This window comes from Mus caroli, unplaced genomic scaffold, assembly GCF_978045245.1.
Source record: "Mus caroli unplaced genomic scaffold, Mus_caroli_1 scaffold_19, whole genome shotgun sequence".
Classification (NCBI taxonomy): domain Eukaryota; kingdom Metazoa; phylum Chordata; class Mammalia; order Rodentia; family Muridae; genus Mus; species Mus caroli.
Window position 1 is genome coordinate 31,719,255 of NW_028227274.1, and position 19,846 is coordinate 31,739,100.

The 19,846-nt window shown below is 41.2% G+C and overlaps 1 protein-coding gene across 19 annotated transcripts in view; it reads left to right on the forward strand.

Annotated features, from left to right (window-relative positions):
* Positions 1-19,846, forward strand: part of Apc (APC regulator of Wnt signaling pathway) — a 104,212-nt gene that overhangs the window by 68,165 nt on the left and 16,201 nt on the right. For 7 of the 19 annotated variants that reach the window (XM_029472055.2, XM_029472054.2, XM_029472058.2 and 4 more), the window contains 7 exons: positions 4,238-4,342; positions 10,202-10,300; positions 12,624-13,002; positions 14,178-14,273; positions 15,475-15,528; positions 18,917-19,056; positions 19,690-19,767. In XM_029472055.2, coding sequence (XP_029327915.1) covers positions 4,238-4,342; positions 10,202-10,300; positions 12,624-13,002; positions 14,178-14,273; positions 15,475-15,528; positions 18,917-19,056; positions 19,690-19,767 — 951 coding nt within the window. The remainder of the gene's footprint in view (positions 1-4,237; positions 4,343-10,201; positions 10,301-12,623; positions 13,003-14,177; positions 14,274-15,474; positions 15,529-18,916; positions 19,057-19,689; positions 19,768-19,846) is intronic. The other 12 variants (XM_029472064.2, XM_085833756.1, XM_029472065.2 and 9 more) reach the window with 7 other exon arrangements.

Below are 19,846 nucleotides of genomic sequence, written 5' to 3' on the forward strand. Positions count from 1 at the left end.
CCATCACTCTCAAGTATTCATGGACTTTTCATAAGACAGTGCATTTAGTCCATCTCTACACATCTCTGTTGCTGTCTGGAAATCGCCACTCAAACCATACAAACTCTGATCTCAGTTAAGCAAGAGTAATTTATTGAATGCATACCTTAATCCTGGACTGCCCAGTGGTCAGTGAGTCAGTTGTAGACATAACAGTTCATATTGACCTTTGAATTGAAGGGTCCTACATAAAGCTTTGTGGAATTTCTTATGATTAGCAAACCTCATACAGAACAAAACGGGGTGTGTGATCAGCATGTCCTTGAGGCAAGCCTTCTCCATGTCAGTGACTGGCAGGCCAGTTACAGCAACAATATGAAGTAGCTGGCAGGCTTGGAACAAAATGGCTACAGCTACTGGGGAGGGAGGTCAGACGTAACAATTTCATAGGGTCATCAGGGCTAACATTGTTCAAAACCCCAGTCTCTTAACTGAGTAAAATAAAATAAAAAAATAGCTGTAACATTTTTAAAACATGGTGACAACAGTGGTGCAATAATACTGACTGACGGACCAGAGAGAGCTTATTGTCATAATAATAAAAATACTCTAAACTGGATTGTGGTGAGACTGGTAAATTTATTGAAAATAATTTAATGGAACACTTAGTAGGTATGTTCTGTAGCACTTGACTGCTTAAGCAGAATTGCTTTTTTAAGTTTTTACTTTTTTTTTTTTTTTTTTTTTTAGCCAAGCCAGTAATGCACTCCTGTTACCCAGCACTCAGAAGGCAGAGACAGGGAGATCAGTAGTTCAAGGCTCACATAGCAAACATTCCCATTCCAACATGAAAGACTTGAGAGGATAGCAAGGACAGATGAGACCAAAGTAAGTGAGAACCACAGCATGGCAGAGCCGGATGCTGCCCGCCTCTCTAGTTCTGCCTCCTGCCATGCATGCAGCCTCTCTTGTTAGGCTGCTTCTATTCCATGTGTGCGATTCTCTGCGGTTTGGCCATCTCTGATCTACTGAGCTCTTTACTGCAGTGAGGCTTTACCTTCACAGCCTCATGAAGTGGTCTCTCAGGGCCTCCTTGCAGGGACTCTGCCTCTGCCTCATGCCCCAGCAGCTTCCTAGACTCTTGGCACAAGTTTCCCTGAGCTATAAATCTTAAAGTTTGCACAGCTGCAAGACCACTTGAGCAACTCTGTCCAGTTTTGCTGCCAGCGTGAACGGTAGTCTGACCAGTTTTTATCTGTCTGTTGTGCACCTTGGCAGCAGAGCCAGGAAACTTTCCATGATGGATTTCAAGCAAGGCAACCTTGTTATTTCAGTTTCTCCCCTTCCCTATGAATTGCACTTTTCCAGCCTGGAGTCTTCAGTGGCTGGAGTCTTGCCTGTAAGGCACCTTTCCTCCTGAGGGTGAGTTTCTTAATTGTGCCAGCCTCTAACCTTTACCATTTGTCTGCATCAGTCCTTAATCAGCTTCAGACTCCCCTCCTGCTCCTTTGTTTGCCAGACTCCGCATTTTCCCAATATTTTAGTTCTCTCTCACTGTAAATCTAAGAGCAGTGCATGAGACCACACCACAGCCTGTATGGTGCGCTCTCAAAATTTCCTCTATAACTTAGTGTATTACCTTTGAATTATGTCACAGTTTTTCAGGATGCGTGGGGGTTTTTTTTGTTTTTGTTTTTGTTTTTTTGCCAGATGTAGCACAGCTGGCTTCTAGCCCAGCTCCTATAGTCTTTGTTCCCCTGGGAAGCCTGAGAGCATAGTTACTACTGTGTGCCCTTCTCCCAGTGCTCCCACCAGAACGGTTCATCAAGCTCTGCCTAGGGTAGGCCACAACCTGTAGGCTTCAACCTCTTCGGGGGAGGAAGACTGTCAGAAAACTCAGATATTTACGTTAAGATTCATAACTAGCAAAGTTAAAGAGTCGCAATAAAATAATTCTTTGGCTGGGGCGTCAGTAGGACACAGGAACTGTGTAAAAGGGTAACAGCATTAGGAGGGTTGAGAACCCATGGCTTACTGCATTCCAGGGCTTCTGTAGTCCACAGACCCGTCCCAAAGCCTATCTCCACATGGGCAGGGGCGCCACCACAGCAGCCCTGCTCCTCATGCCACTTCTGTGGGACGTACTTTCCTCATGGCTGTGAAAAATCACCTCCCAAAATTGAAGAAGGGTTTGAGGGGGCACAGCGTCTTGTCCTGGGAAGGCATAGGGTCGGGATTGTGAGGTGGGTAACTACAGCACCCCCTACAGTCAGAAACAGGAAAGTGAATGTGGGTGCCCAGCCACTTTTTCTTTCCCTTCGTCCCGTCCATCAGGTAGTGATGCCCACATCTAGCACGGCCTTTCTTCCTTGTTAATGTCCGTAGCACTCCCTCTCACATGTCTAGGAGAGTGTCCATCAAGTTAGCCAGGGTTAACCAAGGTCACACCAGTCTAGCACCAAATCCTGTCAGGGTTCTCTCTGTAGCTGTGCTTCCATCTCCACTACTACCCTCCTGTGACATACCAGCCTCTTCTTTACTAATGCTACTGCATTAGCCTCCCAACTGCTACTTAAGTCACTTAGGTTTGACCCGTTGGTATGTTAGTGTTGACCTCATGAGGCAGTAGATGGCGTGTAGTGTAGTTGGCAGAGTACTGACCTAGCATGCACAAAACCCTAGGTACCACATAAAACCAGGGATAGGGTCACACATCTGTTATCCCAGCATTTCCAGAGATGAGGACCAGAAGTTCAAGACATCCTCGGCTACACAGCAAGTTTGAGGCCAGTCTGGGTTACATGAGACTATCTGAGTAGTTAAAATGGATGGGATAATGTGGTAGCCTCAGAATAACTTAGGCAAACCAACAAAATCAGAACATTTTAAAAACTAGCATATAAAATTATTTTTATTCTATATGTATGAATGCCTTTTTGCCTGCGTCTATATCTATGTACCACATGTGTAACTGTTGCCAACGGAAGCCAAAAGAGGTCATCAGATCCCCTGGGATTGGAGTTCCGCCATGAGGATTCTGGAGCTCAAACGTGGGTGGTCTGGAAGAGCAGCCAGTGCACTCACCACTGAGCCATCTTCCCCCCTTAGCCACCTTAATTCTGCTCATCACTTTCCTTGTGGTGCTTGGGCAAGTTTGTGACCTTTTGCTCTGCTACAAGAAGCCACTTTCCCCTGCTGCAGCTCTTTCCATGTGACCCTCTGTTTACCATCCTAGTTATCAGGTCCTCTTTGCAGTGCCACTTCCTAAGAAAGTGCTCTGCTGCTTCACACAGCTCCCAGCTTTCTTCACGAGGAGCTCTTGGCTTTCCTTTGACGAACTTGTCAGAATTTTGACTTTATTGTTACAGCTTTGGTTTTTTGAAAGTGTGTTCCCTCGCCAGGACAAGCTGTGAGCATGCAGGCATCTGAATTACTGAGAGTCACTTCTCTTTTGCTTAGCTACAGCTACTACTAGTTTTGGGTGAAAATGATACATGTCACATTTTTAAGTGGTCTAGAAAGGCTTCCGGGAAGGCATTTTTAAAATATAATGGTACTTTATGTCAGACTGTTAAAGCATAATCTTTACATTAGATTATGATAATTGCATTTTCCTAAAGCAAACAGATAAGAGTTTCTGTAGAAGATATGGGAGATTATTTTAGTTCTTGTAAAGTACCCAATTTGTATTTACAAAGTACCCGATTTGTATATCCTGTTCTAAAATTACTACTTTTACTAGGTATAATATGTCACTTTTATTTCATATAACAGAGGGTGGGTACATTAGCAAAATTTTCTGTTTTATTTATCACTTTCAAAGAGCTTATCACTTGGTTTCATATGACATTGGCAGAAGATGTGCACATATTCTCCGTAAAAATGTGCCTACAGGGGAGCTATTTGTAACCCTTGGTGTTAGTTTAACTGCTAGATTTGCAGTTCTGTTAAATGCCAAAGTCATATGACCTTGCACCCAAAGACTGTTATTTTCTGTAGGTGGATTGTGTTCCTGATAATGAGAGAGCACATCTGGTGGAGAATAGCTTTACTGTGAGCCTCTGAAATCCTTTGTCTGTACAGCCCAAGTGCTCAGGGGACACTTAGCCAGGCTGGAGGTCCGAAGTGCAGCATGCACTTCTGTGCCTTTGTCAGCCTATATAATTGATTCACCGAGAGTTTTGAAGCAAAAAATAAGCAGTGAGCTCTAAAAGCATACTGTTTTTTGTACGTAATGATGCTAACTCCATGTTAACAGAGGTCATCTCAGAGCAGGCATGATGCTGCCTCCCATGAAGCTGACCGGCAGCACGAAGGCCACGGAGTGGCAGAAAGCAACACCGCAGCCTCCAGTAGTGGTCAGGTATGAATATTTTCAAATTGACAAGTCCTGTCTGTTTCCTTAGAATGTGTGCCTCTAGAGACATTCAGTATGAAAGCACTCTCGCTTCTCTTATTACATTAGAGACACTTTCTGATCCTGCTCGAATCACGTGTGTGGCCTTCAGCTGCTGCCGGGCGCGTTCTGGAGAGAGTTTACTTCCGAGCTGACCCTGGTGTTGTATGTTAGCACAGTTCTGCTTTCCTTAAGGCCTCAGGACAAAGACATGCTTCTGGTTTTTAACTGTCACAAAGGCTCTTTTAGCTCTTACTTTCTGGTATACTTTAAGTTTACACAAATTGAGAAATAAATCTTAATTGGAAAAGATTTTTCTGATGCTTATAAATAAAAAGCTCCATACTGTATCATGTTTAGCTGGGACTGTGTCAATTTTTACCATGTCTAAACTGTGCCACCAATTTTCTACAAACGGTTTATTGAAATACATTCATGTATCCTATATTTTTCAAATTTCCTTCAACAGACAGTTTTATGTTGTAAGGGAATGATATTTTAAAACTAAAATTTTATTAAATTGATTTTTCTACCAACACAGAAGACTGGTCTTTCTGAGTTACTTTAGATATACTGTTTATATCTAAAAAAGGGGCTATTCTGTTAATCCACTAATAATAAAGCTTAAGATACTATCAGAATATTTCCTTGTACTGAAGTAAAGCAGATACTTTACTCCGCATCGCTAGTTAGTATTGTACAGGAAAGTTATTTAATGGTGAATTAGAATTAGGATAAAATAGTGAGGTTTAAATAGAAGGTTTGAGTTCTTTCTCTGTGTTACTGTTCCAGGAATTCCTTGAGAACTGTATGTTCCTACAGTGTAGGAGAAAGAGGATAAGTTTCATTTGACAGTTAGTTGTTGAGGCTTCATTGAGATCATATTCTAATTACTGTATACTTTAAAGTCTTACTCATATGGTAGACAGTATCTATACAAATCTGTGATACTACATGGAAATCATCTTTAAGTTGATTATACTCGATATCAGAAATGGAGACTGCTGCAAATATAAAAGGACCAGAAGGAACTTTTTATACGGAAGTGGGTGGGAAAACCACAAAAGAAGGGTCAGTAGGTTTCAGAAGAATGTGAATACTTTAAGATAGGCAGACACAGAAGGTCAGGATGGAGAGGTTCTGCAGTTAACAGACTGGGCAGTCTCCCAGAGGACCCAGCCTCCAGACGCAGCACCCACATGGCAGAGCACTCCAGTCCCAGGGCATCCAGTTTCCTTTTCTGGCTTCCAAGAGCCAGCCACTCAAGTAGAACACAGACATACATGCAGACAGAACACCCATACATGTAAAATTCATTATTCAATTACATTTTTAACAAGAAATTATTTTTTTACTTTTACCTTTTTTAATTGAAATATAATTACATCATTTTCCCTCTGCCCTTCAGTCCCTCCTGTGTCCATCTGTCTGTGCCCTCTCCTGAAATTCATGGCCTCTTTTTCTTTAATTATTATTGCTACACACACACACACATATAACATATAAGTATATAAACAAAACCTGCTGAGTCTGTCTAGTGTTTGAGTGTCCATGATTTCAGGGCTAACCACTTGATATTGGATAACCAGTAAAGGGACTCATTTCTGGAGGAGACTAATTTTCAGTTGCCTGCAGTTCTTTGTCTAGGCCTCCTCCCCACCCCCCCTAGGTATCCCCCTTCCACACTGGCATGTCCGTTGGTATGTCCTTGTTCATAGGTCCTGTTTAGGTGCCGGATCGTGGGTGAAACTTCCCTGTCATTTTAAGAGACATAATTTCACAGCAGATTTCCTGGTCCTCTGGCTTTTGCAGTTTTCTGACCCTCTTCAGAGATGTCCCTGTGGTTTACGTACAAGAGTTCTGTTGTACACACACAGAGGCAGTTGTTCTCTGCATCCTTACTTTTCTGTAATGGTCTCCACCTATTTCAGAGAGAGGCTTCTTTAGTGAGGGTGGGAGCAGCGCTGAGATGCGGGTGTGAGGCTAGGATTTAGAATGGAGTTAGGAGTGTGCTGCTTTAAGAAAGTATTGGTGATAGTCTCCTCTAAGAGCCGTGGCCTCACTCGCCCTGGGTAGCTGGCTAGACTGCCAGCTCCAAGCAGAGTTTCAGTTTCCTCTGTTTAGCAGGCCTAGTTCTAGTTAGGCAACTGCTGGTTAACCGCCAGCCATGTATGAGGACCACTGTGCGCCCTTAGGGTATTTAATATCTTCCTTCCTTCTCTCTCTCTCTTTCTTCCTTTCTATATTTATTTATAGGTTTTTAGTTTGTTTGGGTTTTTGTATTTGTTTTTGAGGCAGGGTCTCTGTAGGCCTGGTTGTCCTGGAACTTGCTGGCTGGCCTTGAACTCAGAGATCCTTTGCCTCCCAAGTACTGGGATAAAGGCATGTGTCGCCACTGCCCAGCCCCCGTAGGGCTGTGTGTGACACGCTGGGCTTTGTTGTGGTTCCTAGGTGTCCTAGCTGGGCAGGCTCTTAGTTGCCCCCTCCCTTGTCACCTTGCACACATCTTCCAGTGCTATGACAGCTAGTCGTCAGGGAGGAGGCTTGACTTGGAAAAGTCAAGATCAAAGCTGGGCGTAGTGGCATGTACCTATAATCCTGTGATTTGGGATGTAGAAGCAATAAAATTTGGGAGTTCAAGGCTACCCTTGGCTATAGAGCCAATTAGAGGCCAGCCTGGGTTACAAGAGAATCTGTCCCAGAACAACAGCAAAAAAGTCAAGATTATGTTACTTGCAACCATTTATAGAAAGCAAAAAATTTAAAATATAAAGATATTTACAAGCCAGGTATTTAATAAAGATGCTTCAGAATTGGCCAGTGAGATAATTCATTACATGTGTTTGTGTGCAACTGCATAAGGAATGTCAGGGTCAGTGTTACAGTAGCTGTCATTGTGTGCTGAGGTCTTTAGAGCTTTTGTTTTATTGCTTATATATTTGTATATTTTAACTTTTCTGGAACTCACTCTGTAGACCAGGCTGGTCTCGAACTCAGAAATCCGCCTGCCTCTGCCTCCCAGGTGCTGGGATTAAAGGCATGTGCCACCACACACAGCTATTTTAACTTTTTAATAAGTCAAGTTTTTACATTGTGTAACAACTATAAGGTCATTTTTATTTTGGGAAAATGGAAGAAAATACTGTCCTGTTTTCCATTCCTCTGTCACTTAGGGTGTCCCCAGAGGCCTGATTGAAACTGTTGGGGTCCAGGAATCACCCCACAAACCATCAGACACTGATCTCAGTCAAACAGGGATAGTTTACTGAACACACACACACACGACTGATCAATCAGGGATGCAGTCAGACTCAGGAGCTGAGACTACAACCCTGACTGTTTCCCAGGGGCGGCTTATAAAGGCAAAACCCATAGAAACTCATAGCAATCATAAAAGCTCACACACAGCTACAGGAAATACTGCCGAGTGGTTGGGCGGATGGTTCAAGTCCAAGGAAGACAAGGAAGGAATTCAGCATAAACAAGCAGTATAGTTATTGTTGTTAGCTACACAAAGCTGTTCTGACCTTTATTGCAATTGCCCCTAGAAGAGGGCGAGGGTCTGGGCAATTTCCAAGAATACCAAAGCATATCCAGACAGGATTTGCGGTGGTTAATAGTTACCTTGGACACGAAAAAGGTCCTCTGCAACAGTATTAAGATGGCTGACCACAGATATAAAACAAAATGGCTACGGTAATGTCAGAAGGCAGCAGCCACCTAGGTCTTAAAGAGTCCTCATGTTATTTAGCGTGAGGATGGCAGAAGAGGGAATCATTGAAAGGAGTCAATCAGTCGTGGTAACCTTGTCAGTAATCCCAGCACTGAAAACTGAGGTAGGAAGCCGGGCGTGGTGGCGCACGCCTTTAATGTCAGCAATTGGGAGGCAGAGACAAGCGGATTTCTGAGTTCGAGGCCAGCCTGGTCTACAAAGTGAGTTCCAGGGCAGCCAGGGCTACACAGAGAAACCCTGTCTCAGAAAACAAAAAAAAAACAAAAAAAAAAGAAAGAAAAAGAAAAGAAAAGGAAGAAAAAGAAAACTGAGGTAGGATGGCCAGTTCAAGTCCAACCTGGGTTACATAGTGTGGCCAGCCATGAGCCATATGTAGAAACACTGTCTCAAGAAAAAGAAAGAAAAAAATTGGTAATTCAGAACCAAATATTATTCCCTCTCTAAATAATAAATTCTTTTGTTTTACATTAATTCCACCAACATTGTATACATAGTTATTATCAGTGCTCTCTCAAATCCTAATGTAGATGACAGTCAACATCAATGAGTCCAAGATTCCTTAGACACCAGACCCAGGGATTTGAAAGGCTGATGCAGAATTACCACTTTAGTCAATTTTGTGCCTCCAGGGTACTGAGTTTAAAAGGCGTATCCCCCTACAACTGGCCCTTCAACCTATCTTGATAGGATCTGTATACAAGATACCTTTTATTATTATTATTATTATTATTATTTATTATTATTATTCTCTCATTTATATTACATACTTAACTGAAGTTTCCCCTCCCTCCACTCATCCCATCACCTCCCCAGACCCATACTCCTCCTCTGTTTCCCCAGGGATATCAACTGCACATGGCATATCAAGATACAGTAAGACTAGGCACAGAGCCAGATAAGGCAACCCAGTGAGGGAAAGGGTCCTAGAGCAGAGATACCCCCTCCCAAGAACATGGAGCTACACAGCCGTAACTGTACATGCAGAGGCCACGGTCAGCCCCATGCAGGCTCAACAACAGCAGCGAGAGGAGCGCTCATTATCTAGTTGTTTGTTTTATGCACTACAGTCTCTGATAAATAATTGGTGGTTAAATAATTGAGCAAATGACTAGTGGTTTTAAAGGAGAACGATACATCCTTGCTAGAAAAAGGATTTCTTGATCTGTGGTAATTTCTTTAGGAAGCTAAGTGAAGTAAATTATTCAGGCAAGTCCCTGCTTATTTATGTTAGACTTCTTCCTTAATGGGTTCTCAGCTTTGCAGTTTAAAGGTCTTTGATAATGCCTTTGGTAGTGATGATGAAGTTCAAGCACAAGTTAGGGAGAGGTGGACCAGTGGGGAAAGCCATGCACCGCTGCTGGTCTCTAGGATTCCTTCCTTTGGGCAGTTAGGGATGGCATAAGATGAGAGTAACCTGGTTCCGTGTGGATCATATCCACTGTGACTACCCATTGCATTTCTGAAAATGTTCTATCATTTGTTCTATAAATATTTCACTGTTCATTTCCAAGATAAGAATGCTTTTCAAAATGAATACCTAATGTCATTATCTCCCCAGTGAAACAAATGATTTTAATAGCATAGTATAGCCTATCATGATTCGTTTGCTATTGTTTCATAAATGTATTTATCATATTTTGTTTCACTTTAGGCCTAGATAAAGACCATGAATCACAATATTGGCTTATATCTAAAATCTTTGCCACCAGTAATTTTCCCATCCTGTCCTCACATAATTTTGATTTTGCCGGTCTCCCACCTAAAGTCCACAGCTTAAATATAACATCTTTAAAGCCTTCTCAGATACTTAATTATTTAATCCAACCTATGTCCACATTAGAATGCACCGTGCTCTCCATATTTGTCTTTAGAGCTACCTTAAGTTTTATTTACTGCAGCTTTTCAGTCCAGAGCAGGTCATCGCCTCTTTTGTTTTCCTCTGGTATCTTGTGCAGCCTGCTATAGTTATGTTATACTGCAGTTATTTATCTCATCTTTCCCCAATAGAATCTCAGCTTTTTCTAAATTGGGAGCTTCAGAGTGGCCTATATTTATAATCTAAATTGCACTGCCTAACTGTGCTTAACTTCTAGAGTCCGGCTGCACGTGTGGATCAGGAACCAGCCAGTGTTTTGAGTTCTAGCGGCGCGCACTCTGCTCCTCGAAGGTTGACAAGTCATCTGGGGACTAAGGTAACGGCAGATTACAAAGCCTCCTGCTAGGGCTAGGGGGATTGTGCTAAGATGGTCTTCGTGAACATTTAAAGAATTCTCACTCAGTCTCTTAAAAAGAAAAATGACATTTTTATACAAAGAAGCATAAATGAGAGGAAATGGGAATTATAAAAACTACAGAATTGGGTGCCTGTTAATTTTGTTTTGAGCTCATTATCCATTTACCTGCAAACATCCTAAGCTCCAGCCAGGCTGACTTCTTCATCACTCCTGTGCCTTCCCACCTCAGTGTCGCGCCTGCAGCAGCGCACATGTTTGCCCCACCTTGAAGGGCTGTTAGTCTCTCCCCAGCTCAGGAGTCTGAGCTGTGTCTCCAGAAGGCAGTTTCTTAACTCCTAGAAGCTTCTTAACCCCACAGTGGGGATGAAACGCCCTCTTAAAAATCAGATTGTTTTTCTCTGTCTTTAGGATCTCACCAAGGCTACAAATGAGTGTTAATGAATATTTATTGAAATGGACAGAAAAAAATTCATTGAAACTGAATTAGCCAATATGGCAAATATCTTACAATTATGGGAAATGTATGAGAAGAAAATCATTTTAGTATTTTACTATGGTGAAATTATGAGCAATATGTTTTCAGTCAAAACTGAAGAATTACTGTCTTCATAGCATATTCTGTGCTTTGTAAATAATATGGGAATTCTTAGGAAACATTAAAGTAACATTAATTTAAGAAGTGAATTTTAGGGCTAAAGATGAAAATCATTGATAGAATGCTTGTAAAGTATGCTCAAAGCTCTGAGCTCAATTGATTAAGAAAAAACAGTTAATTAAAGAAATGGCTAGTCAGTGGTGGCTCACACCTTTAATCTCAGCCTTGAGGAGGCAGAGGCGGGTGGACCTCTGGGTTTGAGGTCTACACAGTGATAGCTAGGGCTAACCACAGAAACCCTGTCTTGGGAGTGGGGGTATTAAAGAGATGGATTTGAGTGATCAGTGGTAACTCACCATAGTTTCTGTTGGGACCTCTCTAAGCTGGGCCAATAAGTAATTATCTCTGCATTGTCACCAGTCCCCTAGATTCTTACTGAAAAGGAAGACGCTGCTTCAGGCCATCAGGCTTAGAGCTGATGAGATCGGCTCAGCATCAATACGGGGTTGACTCAGGCAGGATGCATTTCCTTTAGCGGTGATTTGTGCATAATAATCTTCAGGCCTGGTTTCCTGTGTAATGTAAATCCTGTCATTTTGTAGCTCAGAAAACTGATGCTCAAGAGAAATCACATAAGTCCTAGTACCATGGCTGCTTGCTTAAAAGTGATGGAGCCAAACTTTGGAACTAAGTCTGATAAAAACACATTTATCCTCAGTCCTGTTGCTGCCATAATAGAACTAGCATCAGTGGAAAGTGTGTGTGTTTACACATTCCAAGCAGTGTTTGGCAACCTCAGCAACATGGACTAAGTCATTCTGTTTCTATAGGATATTAAGCAGCGCCCCTGGCTTCTGCCTACAAAACCCCCTAACACTTATGTGCCGCTGTTGTTAGGACCAAAATTATGTCTCATCGTACAGCCAGATGTGTCCTTGTGGATCTCTGACTTCCACAGGTGATACACTCCCTATGTGCCCTCTCCTTTCATGGAGCATCCTCTGACTTGGAGGAGAAGCTGGTAACCCCATGCTAACTGGATGCTCGTGGTTTTCTGTTTCTGACTTGCTTCTAAGCTAATTCTCCCAGTCTGTCAAAGCAACTAATGCTTACCACTTGCTTCTCAGAAAGAACATGAGTCTGTGATTGTGGCATTTTTCTTTTTAATGGCAAAATAATTTTATATAACAGATTATATAAGTTTAAATGTCATTATAACCTGATGAAAGGTAATGATTGCAGAGAATTAGAATTTAGTAGATTATAATTGTTGCAAATGTTTTCTATTTCTTAGAAGTAAAAAAGGTTTTAATTTATTTGAAGAATTTAAATTAAACAAATTGCAGAGAGAAAGAGAGAGAGAGCGAGCGAGCATGTGAATGGAGTATCTGAGAGAAGAAAAATTATTTTCATTCATAATAATCAGTTACTTTGGCTGATACAGGCAAACAGCAATTTCAGTACTGTGAGAATCACAGTCTGCATGCACTATTACTGTTACTTACTCACATAAACCAACTGTGGATGTGATTTTTAAATAGCTGTCATCTCTTCATCCAGAAAAGTTTACTTTTGCTTTATTTTAATTTTTATTGAATATAGTAAATAATCCCATTCATCACTTCATTAGATCTAGTTTTGGGTATTAAAGTTATAATTTTGTTTCTAAACTCATTTGGCCCACAGGTGGAAATGGTGTATTCCTTGTTGTCAATGCTTGGTACTCATGATAAGGACGATATGTCACGAACTTTGCTAGCTATGTCCAGCTCCCAAGACAGCTGTATATCCATGCGGCAGTCTGGATGTCTTCCTCTCCTCATCCAGCTTTTACATGGCAATGACAAAGACTCTGTATTGTTGGGAAATTCCCGGGGCAGTAAAGAGGCTCGGGCCAGGGCCAGTGCAGCACTCCACAACATCATTCACTCACAGCCTGATGACAAGAGAGGCAGGCGTGAAATCCGAGTCCTTCATCTTTTGGAACAGATACGAGCTTACTGTGAAACCTGTTGGGAGTGGCAGGAAGCCCACGAACAAGGCATGGACCAGGACAAAAACCCAAGTATGTTCTTTACAGTGTGCATCTCAATGCATGTTTCAAAAGCTGTCGGTTAGAGATTCTTTTTAAGTTAGTATGCTGTCTTTATGAATAGAAGGAATTTGTATTAGCTAACTAATGCTGCTAACAAATTGTAAGGCTTAAATCTGCATTTCCCTGAAAAATTTTTACAAAGGAAACTGTTGTGTATAGTACTGTGTAAGCAGGTCAGATATAAGGGTAATCTGGGTGGGCAGGCTTGCTGGCCTTCCTTCCTTCCTCAGTGCACCATTGCTCCCACCCCACCCCCGAAGCCAAGTACTCAGTTAAAGAGGACAGCCTTCCCCAGAACACAAGGGCCATCCAGTCAGGGATATATGAGAAGCCCTGCTAGAACTTCCGGGCAAGCTTTCAAGAAGAAACAAACAAACAAACAATTTAAAGGTAGCTGCTTTGATGATGTGTGTGTGATCTCTGCATTTGGGAGATGGAGACATGAGAACCAAGAGTTCAAGGTCATCTTGGACTACACAGATTTCAGGATCAGCCTGTGTCATGAGACCCTGTTATAAAGAAGCACAAAAAAGAAGACTCTACTTATTAGAGCTAGAGTCAGTATGAGCAGTTAGGTTGCCTTTGGATGAACATTTCTTTCTTGATGGGGGTACCCACAATTATTTAATAATTTATATTATTGCTTCTGAAAAAATACTTTCTGTCAAATAATGACTTTTGAAATCTTACATATAATATTTAAAATGTAGGTGCATATTCTTGGATACTATTTTCTTTAAATTTTTACTATATCTGTTTGTATAGGAAACTTTCTACTGGGTATCACATTTGTATGCAGCCATATGCTTTTAATTTATGACCATAATAGTTGTTCACACTGAAATTAGAAACAAAAATCTAACAGTATTATACCAAAGTATGTTTATTAGCTCAGCAAACCTAGGAGAGATTTAGCCCACAGTCCTGGTTAAGGCTGATCAGGGCTGAGCATGCTTGTGGAACCAAGGAAAGCCCTCGGCGCATCTGCTATTCTGCAGCTGTGGTACTTACTCAGCCGTTCAGCAGTTGATCTACTAACCTTCTATACATGAGGGAGATGTCAATAGCATCTGCTTATTTAAGAATGTAGCGACGTCCTTTTTAAGATAACAAAGCCTTTTGACTCAGGTAACTTTGTTTTTCAGTGCCCGCTCCTGTTGAACATCAGATCTGCCCTGCCGTGTGCGTGCTAATGAAGCTTTCGTTTGATGAAGAGCATAGGCATGCAATGAATGAGCTTGGTAAGATAAAAGCTTTCCTAACGCCACAAATACATGCTGCTGAGTGTTTACAACACGAAAGAAATCGATTATTACAAGTTTAGACAGAGAAGTTGAACTAATGTGAGGCTGCTAACTTTGATCAGCTGTTTCCATCCCTATAGGAAAAAGAAAAACCACTGTTCCCTGTCCCCATGGGAGACAAACATCTATCCTCCTATGAACCAACTTCAGTATTTAAAATCTTAACTAAAGATTGGAAAATTACCAAGTGGACCACCTTGGTCCCTGTTGTCCAAGTAGATCCTGTGTTGTGTCTGATGACAGTTTGAATCACTGTTCTTGCAATCTGTCGGGCATCTTAGATGAACACCAAGAAGTTATTAAGATTTTAATTTCTCTTAAAGGTTATCAGTATTTTACTGGATTTTAACAATGGTTGAAACTAGTGTATATAGAAAGACATGTTCTAACTGAAGTTAGAAACACGTGGTTAATTTTGTAGAAATTACTTAGGTTAGGTATATACTGTTACATCCTTTAAACCCTGTGTAATCATTGAGCACCCATTTTTTCATGTTGGTTTTTCTTTAATTTCTAGGTTTATTTTACACATGTATTCATAAATTGCATCATGCTGAGCCATGTCATGTGAACTGGATATCTCTAGTCGCTCCACACAGCAGGAGCCGCACACTGAGTTCTGTCTTAGTGTGGCTGGCCCGCTTTTGTGATGTTGGTTCCATCACCCCAGCCCTGCCTTGCATCCTTACCACCTCACTGTTATTCATCAGTTACTGTAAGCGTGGTACAGCTGTGAGCCTTAAATACGACAGACTGCACTGCAGGAAGGGAGTGTTGTCCCCTTCAGAGACATCACTTTGGGAAGCTCTGGTCTGTGGTTTGAGGCCTGCCCTCCATTCGCGCTTTTCTTCCCACAGGCCCACCTGGTCCTCTTTCCAATGTCCTGTGAAACCTCACTTAATCTTTTGGGTTTTCCCCATTTCGGTACAGTCTCAGCATTTGGGAATTTTTTACCTAATGCCAATAATTAAGAAAAGGGATAAAACTAACAACCAGGAAAACTCAGTTTTAAGATATTGGAAAGGTTTTTCTATAAATGTTCATATGTTCCAATGGACTGTAGACTAGGACTGACACATTAATTATCTGAATTTGAGAATAAAACTTAGACTCAGTATTTGTTCCTCTTCTTCTTCAGGTAGGAAGGCTACCCGGGGCATTTCATCCCAGGAGCTAGGTCAGGGGCTTTCAGGTGAGGAGCAGGATGGGGCCTCTGGGGGCGTGGCTGTGGGACGCAGCCACAGGGTGACCTTCCTCTCACTCCTCGCCTTCACATTCGCACTGGGGCAAAGGAGAGTCAGTGAGCGAGTACAGGCTAGCACAGGGACTTGGCAGAAGGGGGAAGGAAGGAAGGAAGGAAGGAAGGAAGGAAGGAAGGAAGGAAGGAAGGAAGGAAGGAAGGAAGGAAGGAAGGAAGAGTTCCTAGGCCTAGTCAGTGAGCTCTGTCCCTTGGATGTGTGAGGGTCCCAGACAGTTTACTTTGGGCACTGGAGTTTTCAGATGATTAAGACACACTCTGGCTTCCAAAAAAATTTACATTAATATTTTACAATATTTCTAGGTCATAACAGTCAGTAGAAGTATTTGCCAGGCCAGATATGTCCAGCCCTGTAGCAAACAGACTTCCCAAAGTAGCCAAGGAATCCCATTAAATATCAGTCTGAATGATGCTTATGATTGTGGAACTGGAATATCAGTCTGCAGAATATTGATCTGGACCCTAAGACTCATTTTAGAGTAGAACATCTCATGCTAATGATGGCTATCCAAGGCATGTTATAAAAATTATATACTTTTAAAAATTAAATACCTTAATCTGGTTTTGACAAAGTCTAAATTACGGGTTCTGTTTAATATCATTTGAAACAGTTGAATTGCATCATATTTCAGTGAATCCTTTTACAGTTTTAACCTGTGAATTAATGTTTTTTGCCTCGGAATTCACTGATTTATTTATTTTTACCTGCCTCAAATTAGAAAGAGATCTTTTGCTCTAAAAATTCAAGTTTTATTAACGTTTCGTCAGTCATAGTATCGTTGACGTCCAGTATATCCTCCTTTCCTCTTTGCTTAAAATCAGGTCCGAAAATTGATATAAGTTCTCTGACAATTGAATGCCATCCTCCCACCTTCTTTAGACCATTTTATCTTTCTTAGGAAGCAGTCTATTACTATACCAGGAAGATTTCATGTAAATATAGAGCATAGTGTTTTACTTGGCAACTGAGACCCTGCTTCTCAATGCTCTACATCTTGAGTAAACATCGGTATCCTGGGCCACAGTCTTCAGGGCTGCAGTGACTTCCTAGCTGACAAGTCAGCTGTGGTGCTGGCTCCTCCTTTGCTCAAGTGTACAAATACTGCTCTTCATTTACGCTGGGCCTGCCTGATGCTCTGCTCTCCCTCTCTGTGTTGTATCGTCCATCCCTAGTGCTTCACTTAATGTATCAGTCACTGTTGAGCTGGTGTTCTTGAGATTCACGTCTCAATCTAACTTTCCCTTCTTCAGTTTTATATGTGCAGGCAAACACTCTACACCAAGCCCCTGGACATGTTCCTACTGCTTCTCTGACATTTCTCTTGACAATGGTACTCTAGACACTTGTAACTGAACTCTCACAACAGATCTTGTTAGCCCACCCCCAACTCTGTCTTTTTCAGCATTCCTTTTGGTATTCTAATAACCCAGCTGCTCAAATCAAACTCTGAGAAAAATCATACAGGGCTTCATCATACAGGGCTTCATTTAAATCTCCTACAGTTAGAAGCTGAGCACTTTAATCCTTTTTCTTGAGTGTATCTCAATCCAGGCGTGGTAGCACACCTGTAATCATAGTACTCGAGAGGCAAACAAGATTGATCTCGATGAGTTCAAGGCCATTCTGGTCTCCATAGGGTGTTCCAAGTCAGTCAGGGATGCATACATAGTGAGACCGTGTCTCAGAATCAACAGTGCATGTGTGTATATGTGCATATGTACATGTAATTGTTATTTCTCATCCCGAGGCAAAGCACCATTGTCTCTCTGGTTCTACATATTTTTTTCCTACTTTCAGTCAGAAGCCATTCTGCACATAGTGCCCACCATACTGTATTTACAATATAGCTCTCCTTACACTTTCCTCTGTCTGACATCCTTAGTGTGACATGGAAAGTCTCTGTGATCTGGTATCCACCCACCTCTCTAGCGTCACTTAGTGCTCTGCCTCACTGAGTTCTTACACATGCTGTCTTTTCTACCTAGAATAATTCTTCCTCCTCCTTGTCCTACCCTGTTAGCTATTCAGTCAGCCATTAGATTTCACCTTCAGTGTTGTTTCTCAGACCCTTTCCTTGGGGCTCTCCCACTCCGGATCTCAGTGCTTCACATCATTCGTAAGTTTCATGAAGGCAGGGACTGAATCCGGCTCACTGACTGTACTTCTCTATGATTGCAAATAGATGGAGGAAAGTCTTCATAAATGTGGTTTCGATTTTCTTTATACAAATTTGCTTGCCTATGTTCAGAGAATTGCCTGTCATCTCTTCTTGCCATAAAGGTCTGTATGAGTCTTCATATAGTCAAGACACCTTATCTTACAGTTCTTAGCTCAGCATAGAACTTGATTTTGTAAATGTGCAGATTCTGCCAATGATCTTTATCTTTTTATGCCATTCACAAAATGTTAGTGCACTGGCCTTTCAGGTTAGCAGCTTACTGAGACTTACAAGCATGGTTTGTATTGTTTTAATGCCTGAGCCACCTCTCTGGAACAATACAATACCTAAGTCCCATGTGATTGATGTTGATGATGGTGATCTATCAATAGTTCGTGTGCATTTTTATCTTTCTTTTATTCTCATCCTCACCATTTTGCTTGGCTTTTTTTTAATCTCCTCCTTTTATTGTCTTCCCTCTCCCTTAATGTTCCCAGTCCTCTCACCTCCTCCTGTTGACGGCATGTGATTCAGCACACCTGCTAGTTAGGCAGTAGGAAGAAGGGAAATACTGAAACCTGGTACACTTGGTTATTTTAGAGTATCAAAGAAAATTAAGATTATTTTTTAAAGAAACTGGATAAAACTTTGTAGTAGGTTAAACAGATCGTTCTTTTCATGAAGTAACTTTTACTTCAAGCAAAATTTCATTTAAAAGTTTCATTATTCCTAAGGATTATTATTTGACACATTAAAAAAGTATTAGACCACAGGATATGACAAATGGAAAGTAATTTTAAAGCCCTTATAATAGCAGTAAGTTAATTTTTCTGTTTAGGTTTAGAAAGACCAGTGTTACAAATAGCCTTCATTGTTGGCAAGGTACAGTGTACGTCAGTGAATAGAAAATAATGTTTATTTCATTCAGTAAAGCAAGTGGTGGGAGGGTCGAGACATTGACAGAGAATGACATCATTGTCAGTTGTAATTATGTTACACAAAAATTATTTACAACAGTTTTGTGGCTTTTAATTTTAAAGGCAAATTTAAACCATGTATTCTCAGTCTTAGCGTTCTTTCCCCTCTGGTTTTAAGTTACCAAATTATACCAGTGTATTTGATTCTAGATTATTCTATGTTTCCTTTTGCCCTTGTTAAATTAGGGGGACTGCAGGCCATTGCAGAGTTATTGCAGGTGGACTGTGAGATGTATGGGCTTACTAATGACCACTACAGTGTTACTTTAAGACGGTATGCTGGAATGGCTTTGACAAACTTGACCTTTGGAGATGTTGCCAACAAGGTATGTCTTTTATAAGGCTTACTTCTTAAAGTAGCTCAGTTAGAACTTTTTGAACTAAAGAAAGAATTACTTATAACTAGTTTTTTGGCGTCTCCCACAGCAGCCCAGTTGAACAGTGACTCCTGGAAGCACCTTTCTCATGGTGACTGCATATCCCTACTTAGTGGGTTGCCTTTTGCCCAAACAAAGCAAAAGCACACCTGAAGATGGAGCCCTACACTGAAATTATATTGTTGCTCCAACAGCATTGCTCATACTAGGAATGTGGCTAAAAAGGATAGTACGGTGACCAGCACTGTAGAAAAGGATAATTACTAAAACACTGTTTCCAGGAGTGAGATTAAAACCCTGTGACAAACAATATACACACTGAGGCCATCAGACAGAACGCCATGCTCTGGTTTTTGCTTATCATTTCTCAGAATTTTGCTTGAGTTTCCTAGTTAGATAACAAAAATACATAACAGAAATAGGAGACATCTATCTTTCATTTAGGTAATCTTGTTCTGGTTCTTGTACAGGTAAAAATAACATTTATGATTGAAATAAAAGCAGATCTGAAATTTAGTAGCTAGAAGTATGGCCATTTCAGTCAGGTTCCTTGATGACACTGCTCCGCTTCTACTGTTACAGGCTACGCTGTGTTCCATGAAAGGCTGCATGAGAGCCCTTGTGGCCCAGTTAAAATCTGAAAGTGAAGACTTACAGCAGGTACTATTTAGAATTTTAGCAATTTAATGTACTAATTTATATTAAGCTTTGCCTTAGTATTTAGTGGCTTATGTTAAAG